The 14817-nt window shown below is 61.5% G+C and overlaps 1 protein-coding gene across 1 annotated transcript in view; it reads right to left on the bottom strand.

The window, feature by feature from the left end:
- The window catches only part of SAMD14 (sterile alpha motif domain containing 14), a 17237-nt gene extending 2420 nt beyond the window's left edge, over positions 1 to 14817 (bottom strand). Inside the window, exons 1-8 of the mRNA XM_055133869.1 lie at positions 14486 to 14817; positions 10809 to 10863; positions 2956 to 3122; positions 2302 to 2590; positions 1155 to 1242; positions 993 to 1067; positions 753 to 912; positions 40 to 159 (exon numbers count right to left, since the gene is read on the bottom strand). Of these exons, the coding sequence (XP_054989844.1) occupies positions 40 to 159; positions 753 to 912; positions 993 to 1067; positions 1155 to 1242; positions 2302 to 2590; positions 2956 to 3122; positions 10809 to 10851 (942 nt within the window). The 5' untranslated portion in view covers positions 10852 to 10863; positions 14486 to 14817. The remainder of the gene's footprint in view (positions 1 to 39; positions 160 to 752; positions 913 to 992; positions 1068 to 1154; positions 1243 to 2301; positions 2591 to 2955; positions 3123 to 10808; positions 10864 to 14485) is intronic.

Genomic DNA, 14817 nt, shown 5'->3' with positions numbered 1-14817 from the left:
GGTGCCCACGGCCACAGGCAAGCCACGGAGGGCACTCACCTCGTCAGACGACTGGGACAGCGTGTGGTAGGGGTAGGAGCACTTGGCCTCCTGCCGGGGCCCGCAGGGGATCTTGGGGCTGCTGCTGGGGGGGGTGGAGTCGTCGCTCAGGGTGGATTCCTAGGCAAGAAGGGGAGAGCTCGACCCCACTCGAGTGAGTGCACCCAGCAGGATACACCAGAGCTTGGCCCGGGGCCCGTCGCCCCAGGCATGCATGGAGCTGGGCTGGCCCATGCGACGTGTGGCTCGTCATGCGGGGCATTCGGGCCTGAGGGGGCTTTTTGGGGGACAGTGCTAGCATGCGGGCACAGAGACACACCCCCCAGCCTGCCAAGCAGGGTTCCTCAGGACCCCGCCCTTTGCTTGCAGGTGTCCAGCGTGGAGGTCCCTGTGCACCTGAGTCCGTGAGCCGACCAAGAGCCTGTGCTCTGCTCACCCAGGACCCCAGGACTCAGGACAGTGGTGGGGTCAGGAAAGGGGCAGGGAGGCATAAGGAAGGCCACGCCAGGAGGGCCAGACACCCCCGGGCTCCCAGCTGTCTGAGGTCTGCCCCATCTCTGTGGCAGGAAGGGCAGCAGAGGCGGTGCCCTGGGCTGGCCGGGCAGCTTCCCGGGGGGGGGCGCTCTGTGCGTGGGCACGGGCACCCAGGAGAGCCCAGGCCTCAGCCCGAGCACCCCTGGCTGGGGCACCAGGCCAGGAGCGCAGGAGCTCACCTGCGAAGCTGACTTCTTGGGGCTGAAGCCTTCGTGTTTGGGGGAGCAGATGGGAGACGTGGTGCTGCCTGAGGATGCTGAGCCCTTGCCGCTGTCTGTGAACCAGGAGAAGGGCAGAAACGGGGAGCCCCCTGACCTGCCGGAGCCCTCCACCGACTCCCTGCGGAGAGAGTGCCCCGGTGGGTGCAGCGCCCGGCAGGGGGCAGCCTGGCACAGGAAGGCCCGGGCCGGGGGTCCTACCTGCTGCCCATGGACAGCCGGTTACTGCCCTTCTCCTTACGGCTCTTGCTCGTGGACGCTCGGCGCAAGGTGACCCTGCGGGGAGGGGGCAGAGGGGAGCGAGTCTCTTGCCATCTTGTGCCCGGCAAGCTGAGTCTCTGCCCCGGCCCATCCTCCACTCACCCCAGGTCCAGGAACTTGCGGCGAGTCTTCTTGTCCAGGCCGATGGTGGGGCTGGCGGGCTCAGGCGGGCTGGCATCCCGGCTGTCATCTTTGGGGGACACAGAAGGAAGGAACTTGCATGGTTTTGACTAGGACAAGGGGAGGGGCCAATTGTTGTTTGGGGTCCACCCCCGGGGGTGTTCAGGAGTTGCTCTCAGAGATGCTCAGGGGCCCAGATGGTACCAGGGGTAGAAGTATTTGTGCATGTGACAATCTCCCTAACCCAGGAAAACCTCCTGAAATCTAGCACCTGGCTCTGGGGCCTTCACCAGCGGTGTGACCTGGAACTCTCCAAATTTCCTTCATCTGAAACATGGAGTGATGGGTCAGAGCAGCAGGTAGGGAGTTTGCCTTGCACGCGGCTGACCCAGATTTGATCCCTGGCATCCCATACAAGTCCCTCAAGCACCGCCAGGAGTAATTCCTGAGTGCAGAGCCAGGACTAACCCCTGAGCATCACCTGGTGTGACCCAAAAAGCCAAAGTAAATAAATAAAAATTTAGATATGGGGCAAACACCACTAGCCTATTTCCCCAGACCTAGCGGGATGTTTATGAAAGCTTTGTGTACACTGAAACCAGCCTGGAGAAATTGGGGCCATTTCTACTTACTGTCAGGAGCCTGGGGAGCTTTGTTTGTTTGGATGACACCCATTGGGACGCAGGGAGTCATTCCCATATGGTACCCATGTCCTTGGGGTACCATACAGTGGCGGGGATTGAACCTGGGTTTCCCATGTGCAAAGCCTGCACTCTGCCCTTTGACCCATCTCTCCAGACCCCATTATCAGCTTTTGTGGATCCATTTCTCACTCATCACTTACTCGGAGGAGCCTTTACGCCCTCCTGACACCAGATAAATTTCTGGCAGCTTCCAACTATATCCTTAACTGAGCCATAATTTGCTTCCCCCCAAACTAGAAATAATGAATTACTCGGTGCTTTCTCCGCAGAGCTACAAGCCTCGCAAAGACGAGGACTGCTTTGGCTTGCTGGCTTGCGTGACCCAGTGCCCAGCAGGTGCCCAGGGGGTCCACCTGCCCACCTGCCCCCGCCCGGCTGCGGTTCCGGGGCGCGCCGGCAGGGGGCGCCAGGCCGGCCGCGCTCACCTTCGCTGTGCGGCTCTGCGCGCGGGTAGCGGCGCACGAAGCTGGGCGAGCTGTCCGAGGAGGGCGCGGAGCGCGGTGGCGAGCAGGACGCGGCCGCCAGGCCCTCGTGCGACGCGGCGTTGTGCAGGGGCCGGTAGCGCGCGAGCGGCGAGGGCGGGGGCTCGTCCTCATCCAGACTGCGCCGCAAGCCGGGGGGCTCCAGGCAGAAAGAGCCCCCCGCCGGGGACCCAGGGCCCGAGTGCAAAGGCGAACGCAGCCGGTGCAGGGGGCTCCCGCAGCCGTCCGTCACCTGGGGAGGGACAGTCACTCACGGCCAACCCTCCTCCCCACTTCCCACTTCCCACGGGGCCTGGGGGGCGCTTTCACCCTGTGCGGCGTCGCTGAGAGGGGCTGGGAGGGGGGTGGTCCCCGACCTCCACCCTGCTGAAGGGTACAGGGGTGAACCCTGTGTCCTTCACCTGGTAACCAAGTGGCTTTGCTCCTGAGCCTCCCAGAGGCCTCAGTTTCCCCATCTGCACCATGGGCCTGCAGGTACCTTCCCAGACAGGGTGTAACAGCCAGAGGTGCCCCATTCTGATATGGGGAGTACCTAGAGGAGTGGTTAAGGGGCTCCCCAGGGGCACGGGCGGGTGGGACACGTATATCTGGGCCCACCTTGCCCCCAGGCCCATCGGAGCCTTCCCCATCCTCTGCGGAGCTGGCGCTGTCCCGAAGCCGGGAGCGGGAGGGCCGGTGTCTCCGGCCTTTGGCCAGCAGCTGCGCCCGGGCCTTGTGTAGACTGCTGTCCAGCCTGGCGGTCTCGGGCACGGCCAAGTCCAGGTCTGCGGGTGGGGGGGAGGGGCACAAAGACCAGACGCGTGAGGACCAGACGTGTGAGGCAAGCCCGGAAGTTCACCACTCACACTGCGACTATCTCACATCCTATAGGTGGGAGACGGGGCGCCTCAGTCTCCCGAGAGCCTGCTGGGCCAGCACCCGAGCACCCAGCTGCTCCTGTCTGCCTGGGCCGGAGCAGCACGCACCCACACGATTAGGTCTGGGTGGGCTTTGCAAGAGAAGAGACGGGAGGGACGGTCCCTGTGACACAGGTCCTCAGCACGGAGGAAGGGGTGGGGCTTTTTTTTTTGCTTTTTTTTTTGGGTCACACCTAGCGATGCACAGGGATTACTCCTGGCTGTGCACTCAGTAACCACCCCTGGCGGTGCTCAGGGGACCATATGGGATGCTGGGATTCAAACCCGGGTCGGCCGCAAACGCCCTACCCGCTGTGCTATCGTTCCAGCCCCATCTTTTTTTTTTTTTTAATTGAATCAACGTGAGATACAGTTACAAAGCTTTCATGATTGTTTCAGTGGTACAAGGATCGAACACCCATCCCTCCACCAGCATGCATTTTCCACCACCAGTGTTCCCAGTATCCCTCCCTCCATCCCCACCCCATCCCACCCCCTGCCTCTGTGGCCGGCGCCTTCCTTCTTACTCTCTCCTCTCGGGCATTATGATTTGCAAACAGGTACAGAGAGGCCAACAGGTTTGGTCCTTGGTCTACTTTCAGCACACATCTCCCCTCCCGAGCGATCCCTCCAGCCATCACTGACTTCGAGGTCCCTTCCCCACCCCAACTGCCTCTGCCCCCAGCTCATGAGGCAGGATTCCATCCGTGGAGCAATCCTCCTGGCCCTTGCCTGCTGTCCTTGGGTGTTAGTCTCATACTGTGTTACTTTATATTAGGGGTGGGGTCTTTTGTGGCACTTCCCGGGCCACTGTGGGGCAGGTGTGTGGCAGAGGGGCCCGGGGCTGAGCTGGCCCAGAGAGCTAGTGCAGTGGGTGAGGTGCTTGTTTTGCATGTGTCCGACCCAGCACTGCACAGGGTCCTGCAAACCCACCAGGAGAGACCCCTGAGCACAGAGCCAGGAGTAAACCCTGAGCACTGCCAAGTGTGGCAGAAAACAAACCCCACAAAATTAAAAGGAGTGCCTCTTCCATGCCACCAAGCCGCTCCTCAGCTCATCTCAGAGCACTGGCACCGGCCCACACTTCACAGCCAACGGGGAGGCCTCAGGCCAGGGACGCGGGGCTGGAGCGACAGCACAGCGGGTAGGGCCTTTGCCTTGCACGCGGCCGACCCGGGTTCGATTCCCAGCATCCCATATGGTCCCCTGAGCACCGCCAGGAGTGATTCCTGAGTGCAGAAGCAGGAGTCAGCCCTGAGCATCGCTGGGTGTGACCCAAAAATTAAAAAAAAGAGACACAAGCGGAACTGTGGCTCGGGGTGACTAAGGGGACACTGGCCTAAGAGATCATGCCCAGGTACCTCTGGCCATGCCACTGAGCTTCTAGAAGGCTCCAAGCTGAAATGGTGCAGAGGGACCTGCCAGTCAGTGACCATGGGGGCACACCCACAGTTCCCTGAGCCCCGCCTCTCCCTCCCGGGGGTCTGTGGCCCTAGGCTCAGTCTCAGGGGTCAGCCACCCCTGCCGGTGACATTGCTCCAGCTTGTCACCTGCCACTGTCTCACCCAGGAATGAACCCCAGGAGGGGAGAAGACAGTCTCTCACCGCCACTCTTCCTCCCTGCCCTCCAACCCTCCCTACCCCCACCTCCATTCTTCCGTACTTTGGGGAGCTCCCCCTGAGGCTCATACCCACCCTCCAGCCCTGGCTGCAGACCCCCTCAGCCACCCCACATACCACCTGTGTTCCCAGCCTTGCCCCACCCCCTGAACTCCAAGCCCAGGCCCCTCGTAGCTGCCAGGGACCCCGCCCATTCTGTCCCCGCCATTCACAGAGCCAGCCACTTCGCCTCTAACAGACCTGTGTCCCCCAGCCACCCCTCCCCCCACCGTCCCTTGCCTCCAGTCCCAGTCCCAGTCCCATCGGGTCAGCTGCCTGACACCTCCTCTTGGAGGCATGGTGCCCCCAGCCCGCCCCGCCCCCCCACAGGCCTTCCCCATCCTTATGAGTGGCAGCGCCAGCCCCAGCGCCAGCCCCAGAGCCAGCCCCGACTCTTCTCTCCCTCCCACCTTCAGTTCCCGTTAGCTCTGTGTCTCCAAACACATCGAGACATACTGAAATATTCATGGAGAAGTGGTCTGATGCTTTGGATTCGGTTCAGAAGAATCCCGGGGCCCAGGGGTGTAGCCTGGGAGGAGTGGAGAGGAAGCCAAGAGGGGCTGGACACGGGGAGGGGGGCTGGGGGACAGGCCCCCAAGACCGGAGGGGGATCCTGGAGCCTCGAGCTGGAGCCTGAGCGGACCGGGACCTGGGCAGGGACAACCACAGAGGAGGGGAGAGGAGGAGGGAGCCCCTCGAGCCACTGTGTGCACCTCTGTTTCCAGGGGCTGCCTCTCTCCGCGCCGTGCCCAGGGGGTCCATGTGGGGTCGGGATGCCCCGGGCTCCACTGGCAAAGCCCGAGCTCCAGATCTCTCTGACCCCTTCCTGACTCTCGGATGATCACAGTCCTCCCTCCCGTCTCTGCGCACAGGCTGAGTGATCCTGATGTGACCTGTCACTACGGCGCCTGCACAGTGAGAGCCCAGGTCTGGGGGTGGGGGTGGGGGATGCAGGCTCGGGTCCCTCCCCCTCGCCGCCCCCTGCCCGCGGGCACCCGGGCCCTTTCTCTCCCCTCTCCTGTCCAGCCCTGACCACGGAGCCCCAGTGCTGCTTCCCGCCTCACGCCCTGGAAGCTTCACGAACAAACCAGCCAGGGCCGAGCGCTCCCCGCCCTCCACCCCTGCTCTCCCTCCAGAGCTTTATGTTTTGGTTTTGGGGGCCACACCTGGCGATGCTCAGGGCTTAGTCTAGGCTGTGGGCAGGGCTCAGAGGGGACCTACGGGGTGTGGGGGGCCGAATCGTGGGCTGGCAGTATGCAAGGCACGGCTGTGTGAAAATCACCATACCTGCTGCACTATCTCTTCGTTCCCTGCCCTCCCACGTTCCCTCCGCCACCCCCTCCACTCATGGCACTCTGGCGCCCTAACTGTTCCTTCTCCCCGTGCGTTTATGCTCTCCCGGCCCCAGCATGGGCTCGGGGTGAGCAAGTATTACTATGCCCTTGCCCGGCACGTAGTAGATGCTCAGGAAGCAGCACCTCTGAGAAAGAGCACAATGATCTGTGCATTTATGTTCCTCCTGCACGGCCCGGCCCGGCCTCTGCCCTCCCTCAGGCCTCCCCCATCTGCCTCATCCCCTCACCCCAGCCTGCCATCCGTGACCTGCCCCCCACCACACACCCTCTTTGGTCTCACAAACTAGAAGCAGCGTCAAAGGCGCTTCTCTCTCCTTGTCAGCGTGCCCTCACTCTGCTTATGTTCTGTTCGGGGAGGCCTGCCCAGCAGTGCTGGGGCCCCCCCCGGGGCCAGGCCCAGTGCCGCATGGAGACGGCAGGGCACAGGAGTGTGGGGCTCGCCAGGCCAGCCCCCACAGTGCTCAGGGGTTGATTCCAGCGCCACGCCTTGGAGCGATCTTCCCGGCCTGCTTCTGAAACCTGGAGCCGGGTGCTGCCAAGGGCCACACCTGAAGCCCACGCCCCTCTCACCCAGCCACAGCCTTTAGAGGGGTTGGCTTGGGGGCAGGAGTGATAGCACAGCGGGGAGGGCGTTTGCCTTGCATGCGGCTGACCCGGGTTCGATTCCCAGCATCCCATATGGTCCCCTGTGCACGGCCAGGGGTGGTTCCTGAGTGCAGAGCCAGGAGTGACCCCTGAGCATCGCTGGGTGTGACCCAAAAAGCAAAAAATAAATAAATAAATAAATAAATAGAAATAAAGGGGTTAGCTTCCCGCACCCTGACTCCGTATCACATGCTCCTCAAAGGCATTGTGGCCGGACTGTGGCCAGAAGGAGGTCACTGGCTGGCCCATATTCTTGGTGGTGGGTAGCTGTGGGCATCCAGGCCTAGTTCCCCGCCTGAGAGCAGGCCGGGGAGGCAGGTATGGTGCTTAGCCCGTACCCACAGCTGGGTGCCCCCTGCCTCTCCTCCCCCACCTCTTCCTCCTCCTCCTTCCGGTACTCAGGCTGCTCTCTCCCCTCCCTGCTGACAGCCGTCCCCTTGGCCCGCAGGTGGAGAGGGAAGGGCTGTGAGTGGGAGGGCGGCTCAGGGTGGAGGGCGGGGGGTGGCGAGACAGCAGAGTAGGGGCACGGCCTGGGTTGGACAAATGGCAGCCAAGTCAGACAGACTCCCAGGATCAGGGCAGCATTGGACAGACAGACTCAGCACCACGCAGGGGCTGATGAAGACGCCTGCCCCCAAGCCCATACTTTCTCGGTCACCTCTCGTTCTGGTCCTGAGCAGAGGGTACCTCTCTACCCACACCCCGGCAGTGCTCAGGGCTTACTCCCACCAAACCTGGGCTGGCCGCCTGCAAGGGCCTTAACCCCTCGACTCCGGCCCCTGCCCCGGCCAGGGACTGCCTTTCTTTAGCCCGTTTGGTGCTTCTAGAACATGTCCTGGCACACGTTAGCAGAGCGAGGTTTGTCCAATGGATGAGACAGGGTGTGCTGAGCATACAGGGGGAGCAGCCTTGGAGGGTGTGGCCAGGCAGAGGTCTGGGGGACAGCAGAGGCCGGGGAGAGGCCAGGGAGGGCTCCGGGGTGGAGTACCTGCTTGGTTTCATCCCAGCACTGCCCACAGGCCAGGTGGGATCGCCAGGGACACCTCGAAGTGTGTGACGTCTGAAACAAGAGTGCTGGAGCATGTCTTGGTGTGTGACCCCCAGAGAACCTGGCAACCACAACTGTGTGGGAACCCAGTCACCATGGCAACAGCACGTGTGTATGTGCGTGTGTGTGCACGCACACGCGCGCAGGTGCACACACACATTTAAGAGGGAGAGGGGATGGCATCGGCCAGAGAGAGGGTAGCAGTTAGGGTAGGTGCCAGCACCCCTGCACCGCCGAGGGCGGGGGGGAGGGGCAGGTATCCCCAGCACCATCACATTCTCAGTCCCTTGCTCTGAACCCACAGCCCGGTTGGTGGAGAATCACAGGAAGGACTTCCCTACCACCTCCTGAGTTTCACCGGGGGTGCCCCTTCCCCAAATAAGAAGAGAGGATGGTGTGGGCGGGGGGGCTGGAAGGTTTGAGCCTCGGCCAGGGGCCAGTTGTTATAAGCTGAGAGAACAGGCCGGCTGAGCTAAGCGATGCCTCCCCCGGGGCCGTGGCCGCTGCCTGGGGCCTGTGAGATGACGGTCATTTCTGATGGTGGTTTTGACATGGCTCCTCCGGAGGGGCCCCTCTGCTGTTCCCTCTTCACTTCTGATGTCTGGAGGCACCAGGGGAAGGGAGGGCGTCGGAGCCCCGGGAGGCCGGAGCACAGACCAGCACTAGACAGGGGGCTGAGCGTTCCCCTGCTCCGGCACTGGCTCCGAAGTCTCCCGGGGCCTTGGAGGAGACCGAGTGTCCCCTCCCTGTTTGGGCGCCTTGATTTGCCCGAGGGCATCTGGCAGATGCCCAGCGGGCCAGAGTTCCTGGCAGCCGGGCTCAGAAACAGAGCTAACCCTCCCCGGAGGCAGCCAGGGGCGTGGCCTGTGTGTTCCCGCACTGGTGACCGGGAAGGGAAGCGCAGAAAGGAAAGGTGTGGCCTAGGGTGCGGCCGCTGCCCCGGTACCCCTTGGCTGGTGCCAACTGCTGGGGCACTCGTGAAGACCCCCCAGGACCAGTTCCTCTTGGAGGGTCTGGGGGGCAGAAAGGGCTTCTTGGTGGGGGGTGGGGCCACCTCAGGTCCCAGCATCCTCCTCCCTCTCTGTTTTCTCCCCTCTCTCCCCCATGTCTGTCTGTCCGTCTGTCTCTTCCTCTGGGGTGGGAGGTGGGGGGGGGGGTGCAGCAGGGAGTGAGCCAGCTCGGGGCAACAGGGAGGCATGAATATTTCATGGCCTTTTGCAGCAGGAAGCGGTCCAGCAGGGCCAGGCCACCTCAGCAGGTTGGGAAAAGGAAAACAGGAAGGGTGGAGGGTGGAGCAGTGGAGGCTCGGAGTAAGCGGGTGAGGAAGGGGTGAGACCTGGTGCAGGCCCGAGCTAAGCGCTCTCCCTGGGATAGCAGTGCACCCCGGGCACCAGTAATCCTGGCACTGCCAGGGCACGAGGGGATGGCAGGAGAGCCCTGAGGTGCCAAGGGCGTGGGAGGAGAGGGGAAGGGAAGCTGGGAGCCCCTAGAGGCTGCACACACATCTGGAAGGGCCGACAGGGGTCTACTCCGGTCCCCACATCTCCCTTTACGTCCCTCCTCGGTCCTGTGCTCTCGACCTGCTGGGAAGCAGCCGTCCCACCCGGTGCATGCTGGGAAGCACCCTTCTTGCCCAGTGCATGCTGGGAACTCTGCCTGGCCAGGATGCTCCGTCGCTAGTCTACACGATAGAGACAGCATGGAGGAGCGATGTGGATGCGGGGGTGCCGAGGGGGATGCCTGGACTTGCACCCCAGTGATGTCTCCAACCTACCCCACTGGTAGGCTGGGGACGCCATGGCAGACAGAGCTGTGCTCTGCGTTTCCAGGAACATCCACGCACAGGGAGACTGGAGTTGGGAGCCCCACTAGCACTCTGATCTTTAAAGCCAGTTGCCTCCACCGCACACCTTTCTTGGCATTATTATTATTATTATTATTATTATTATTATTATTATTATTATTATTATTATTATTATTTTGCTTTTTGGGTCACACCTGGCAATGCACAGGGGTTACTCCTGGCTCTGCACTCAGGAGTCATCCCTGGCAGTGCTCAGGGGACCATATGGGATGCTGGGAATCGAACCCGAGTCGGTCGCATTGCAAGGCAAACGCCCTACCCGCTGTGCTATTGCTCCAGCCCCACTTCTTGGCATTATTATGAGGGTCGATGGCACCACAGATAGCGACGCAGTGCCAGCCTTGTATCTGGCATGAGACAAGCACTTAATAAAATGGAGACACTGAGGTCAGAGAGATGGTACAACGGGGAAGGCATCTGCCTTGCACACAGTGGACCCGGGTTTGACCCCCAGCATCCCATATGGTCCTCTGAGCACCACCAGGAATAATTCCTGAGTGCAGAGCCAGGAGTAACCCCTGAGCGTTGCCGAGTGTGGTCCAAAAACCAAGGGAAAAATGTTTTTAAATAATTAAAATGGGGACATTGGGCTGGAGCGATAGCACAGCGGGTAGGGCATTTGCCTTGCACACGGTCGACCCGGGTTCGATTCCCAGCATCCCATATGGTCCCCTGAGCACCGCCAGGAATGATTCCTGAGTGCATGAGCCAGGAGTAACCCCTGTGCATCGCCAGGTGTGACCCAAAAAGAAAAAATAAAATAAAATGGGGACATTAATTATTGTTGTCCTTAGCAAACAGAGTGGTGACCAATTGGATGTCAGACCCCCGGGCGCCCCCTACACACTCACACACACACACACACACACACACACACACACACACACACGCAGAAGCCCCTCAGAGAACCACAATCCCCCAATCCCAGGCAGCCCAAGAAGAATACTGACTCACTGATAGCAATAGAACCATGCAGAACTTACCAAAAACCTCATCGGTGAGTTCTCGGAGTTTTGAGGAAGCCATGACTCAGGACGGCTGGAAAAAAATGAAGGGGAGGGAGAGACCTGGATGAGTGGTCCCTACTGGAGTCAAAGATGCTGCCCAGGGGTCCCTGCCCTGGGGCCTTCAGGCCCCTTGCCCACCATCGTAACTCCTCCTGGGGCCCTAGGAAGAGCCGTCATCTGAACCATACCCCAGATCTGGGGGCAATGGGGCAGTGGGCAGAATCAGTCCAGGCTGTAGATGCCAGGGAAGTGCTGTCTGAGTTGCTTCCCATGTACCGTCACAGGTCACTGAACTGCCTTCCCTGTCCTAGGCCTTCCCAACAGCAGCACTGCCTGAGCACCAATCAGCACGAAGGGTGGGACATTAAATCTGAGAACCACCATCAGATGCAGATGAAACCCATTGTTTCACAAGTAAAATAACAGGGGAGGATGAATAAGGCAGCGTCTCAGGTTAATGGCAAAGCCAGGAGCAGAACACAAGTTCTATCAGTCCATCCATCTATCCATCCACACATCCATCTGCCCGTCCATCCATCCATCCATCCTTCACCCACCCATCCATCTGTCCACCCATCCACCCATCTACCCGTCTATCCACTCACCCATCCATCCATATACTTACCTATTATTTATTAACCAACTACCTGCCCATTCTTCCATTTATTCGCTCTAACTGTTCACTTTTTTTTCTAAATATTTATTCGTTTATCTTGACTTTTTGGGTCATACCTGGAGATGCTCAAGGCTTACTCCTGGCTCTATGCTCAGGAATCACTCCTGGCATTGCTCAGGGGACCATATGGGATGACTGAACTCAGGTCAGTCACATACAAGGCAAATGCCCTCCCCGCTGTATTATCACTGCGGCCCCCAGCTGTCCACTTTTACTCAATCAAACTGTCCACTTAGCCACCCATCTAATGTCTTTTCTTTTTTTTAGGGGGGGCGGTGTTACACCCAGCAGTGCTCAGGGGTTACTCCTGGCTCTGCATTCAAGAATTACTCCTGGTGGTGCTCAGGGGACTGGGATGCCAGGAATCAAACCCAGGTTGGCCATGTGCAAAGCAAATACCCAATCTGCTGTACTATTTCTCTGGCCCTCACCCACCCAATTTCTGGCCCTGTCCGTCCATCCATCCATCCACCCCTCCAGCTTCCCTCACACGGTCCTGCTGCCCTCCCATCCCTGATGGCCTTGCCACCTGCCTGCGTCCCTGGACCCAAACTGCCCAGGAAGCTGGCATCCTAGCCAGGGACCCCCTTCTCCACACACAGCTCTGAGTCCCAGACAGTCTCACAGAGGTCGGGGAGGATGAAACATGTTCAGGGCAGAACCAGACCAGCCCAGTCTCCAGAATGCATCTCACATGGTCTGGGAAGAAGTGTGGACGGGTCTGGGCTGGGCCCTGGCTATTTTTTTCTGGGAAACCAGAACGGGTGATGAGGAAGCAGGGTCCGTGTGGTGGGCCCCCGGGGGGCAGGCTTCCTAGAAGCTGTGGGATTGGAGGGCCTGAGGGCGCAGGTGCGGGAACACCGGGGAAGGAGGCACACGGCAGCTCGGGCGGCCACGCTGCATGGCTGAGAGTCTCAGGTCCCCCTGAGACGGACAAAGGCCCTTGGGATCTTCTGTGCGTTCCACCTTAGGACAGGAGGGGAGCCAGGCCCGCCCGCAGTCTTCAGGGACCTGTCCTGCCCCTGGGGAGCTGCCCAGGCTCAGGATTCTGAGCAACTCCAATTTACAGATGGGGAAACTGAGAGGCAGGAGATCGGAGGCAGAAGTTAGCCTTGACTTCCTGGGTGCTCACCCAGAGGACCCTCTGCCTTTGGGAGAGGGAAGGGCCTTTGGGACAGGACTGGTCAGAGGATTTTCAGTGGCTGGAACATACCCACCAGGACTGGGACACCTTGAAACTATCTCCACCCCCCTCCCCATGGTGCTGGGGGCAGGAATCGGGGGACAGACAGACCTGCGAGGGGGCTGGACCAGGCCTTCCAAGATGCCTCCTACTATCCTGAACCTCCAGGAAGCCTCCAAGGAGAAGCCCCCAGACTTCTCTGCCACTCAGAGGGGCCAGGTGAGAGGATGGGCTGCCTCCAAGACAGAATCAGATTCATCTTGCAGCCACTGAGAGTCCTGTGACCAGGACCCAGGGGCGCCTCTCCCAGAAAGCACGGCTGGGTAGCCCTTCTCCCATGAGTCCGCCCGCATGCTCCTGCATCCATCCTTGCCCTCTGCTTCCCCTAAGGGGGAACTTCCTTGAGTGGAAGGGCCAGTCTTCCCCATCAGACTAGGAGGTTCTCTGAGGATAAGAACGCCCCCCACGCCCCCGGCCCCGCCGCCACCTCCACCATCAAAACAGAGGCTGCCTGAGTGCTGGAGGCCATCCCCCTCCTAGGCCACCTAAGAATGGAGGCCCACAAGGTCTGATTTAAGCCCCCAGCCTCCACACTGTCCAGTGAGGCGCCTGGGGAGCAGGGCAGCCAGGAGGCCATCAGCTTTCTCCCGTCTTTCAAAACCCAGCCTGGCACGGGGGCAGAGCAACAGTGCAGCAGACCTGAGTTCCATCCCCAGCACCCCGCATCCCAAATGGTCCCCTAAGCACCGCCAGGACTGATTCCTGATTCCTGAGTGCAGAGCCGGCAATAAGCCGTGAGCATCACAGGGTGTGCCCCCAACCGCCCCCACCCAGCCTGGCAAATCTCTCTCTCTCTCTCTCTCTCTCTCTCTCTCTCTCTCTCTCACACACACACACACACACACACATCACCGCATACAACCATACACACGCACTCCACACTTACGCACATGCCAACCAGGCAACTGCCAGCAAGTGGAAATGAACTTGTTGTGCAGGACACAGCCAGGCTCCTTCCAGGCCACTCCCTCCCCCCCCCCAAAGCTTCCAATTCCCAGGGTGCGCACATGACCTTTGGCCTCTTCTGGGGCTCTCTGAGTAACTGGGGGACCCAGGGGAAGGAGCTGGCGAAAGGGTTTGCCGAGGGGGTGGGGGGCAGGGGCACAGGCAGGCTGGAAAGGAGTGCTCAGAGGAAGGAGTGGGGGGCCAGAGCTCAGAGAGGATTCAGGAGAACTGGGGGAGGGTCTGAGTCCCGGAGGGGCAGCCAGAGGAGAGGGACCCCAAGAAGACAGCGAGAGACAGCAAGAGCCAAGGGGTCCTGGGCAAGGCCGGGCAGAAGAGCGGAAGCGGGTGGGGGCGGGGCGTGGGGGCAGTGCTGAATCCGGAGGACGCAGTGCTGTCTGGGGGTCTCTGACCAGAGTGGGAACCCCCCCTCCCAGGGTCCAGAGGCGTCCAGAGGCGGGGTACACAGGCGCCTCTGCACCTCCAGGGCCTCCCCGCTTCTGGAGCGGAGCTGCGAGTGTCTCTGCCCCCCAGACAGGAAGGAGTTAAGCCGCTCCCCCTCCCCCCACGGCAGATTTTTTATTAATTTCTGCTGTGGGGCGGTAGGGGCAGGATCAGGGGGCGAGTCCCATCTCCGCCCCCTCCCCTGTCGGCGGCACCCTCGCGGCCGGCTGGCCGGGCCCCCTGGGGACAGGGGGAAGAAAGGCCCCGTGGCTCGGACCCGACCCACTCGCGCGGCCCCGCGTGGCCGGCGGCCGGGGGTCGTCGGGGGGGGGGGTCCCGGCCCCTCACCTCCAGCATCAGTCATCTTCAGCGTCGGGCGCCCCGGGAGCCCCTCGGGCCCATGGTGCTGGGGCGGGGGGCGCGGCGGGAGCGGGGCGCTGGGGGGCCGTCACCCCGGCCGCGGGGGGCTCCGCGCCGGCTCCGAGCGCTCCATGCCGGGAGGAGGGCGGAGGTCGGCGAGGAGGGTCCTGAGAGCCGGGCGGGCGGGGAGGGGGCGTGGGGAGAGCGGGAAGGTTTGCGGGAAGCGGCGGGCGCGGGCGGGGCTGGACCGGAGAGCCGCGGAGAAGGATGCTCCGTGCGTGCGTGTGTGCGCGCGTGTGTGCGAGCGGCGGGCGGGCGGG

This window comes from Sorex araneus, chromosome 3 (assembly GCF_027595985.1).
Source record: "Sorex araneus isolate mSorAra2 chromosome 3, mSorAra2.pri, whole genome shotgun sequence".
In the NCBI taxonomy this organism is placed as follows: domain Eukaryota; kingdom Metazoa; phylum Chordata; class Mammalia; order Eulipotyphla; family Soricidae; genus Sorex; species Sorex araneus.
The sequence above is the reverse complement of the archived record's forward strand: the minus strand, read 5'-3'. Positions and strand labels throughout refer to the sequence as shown.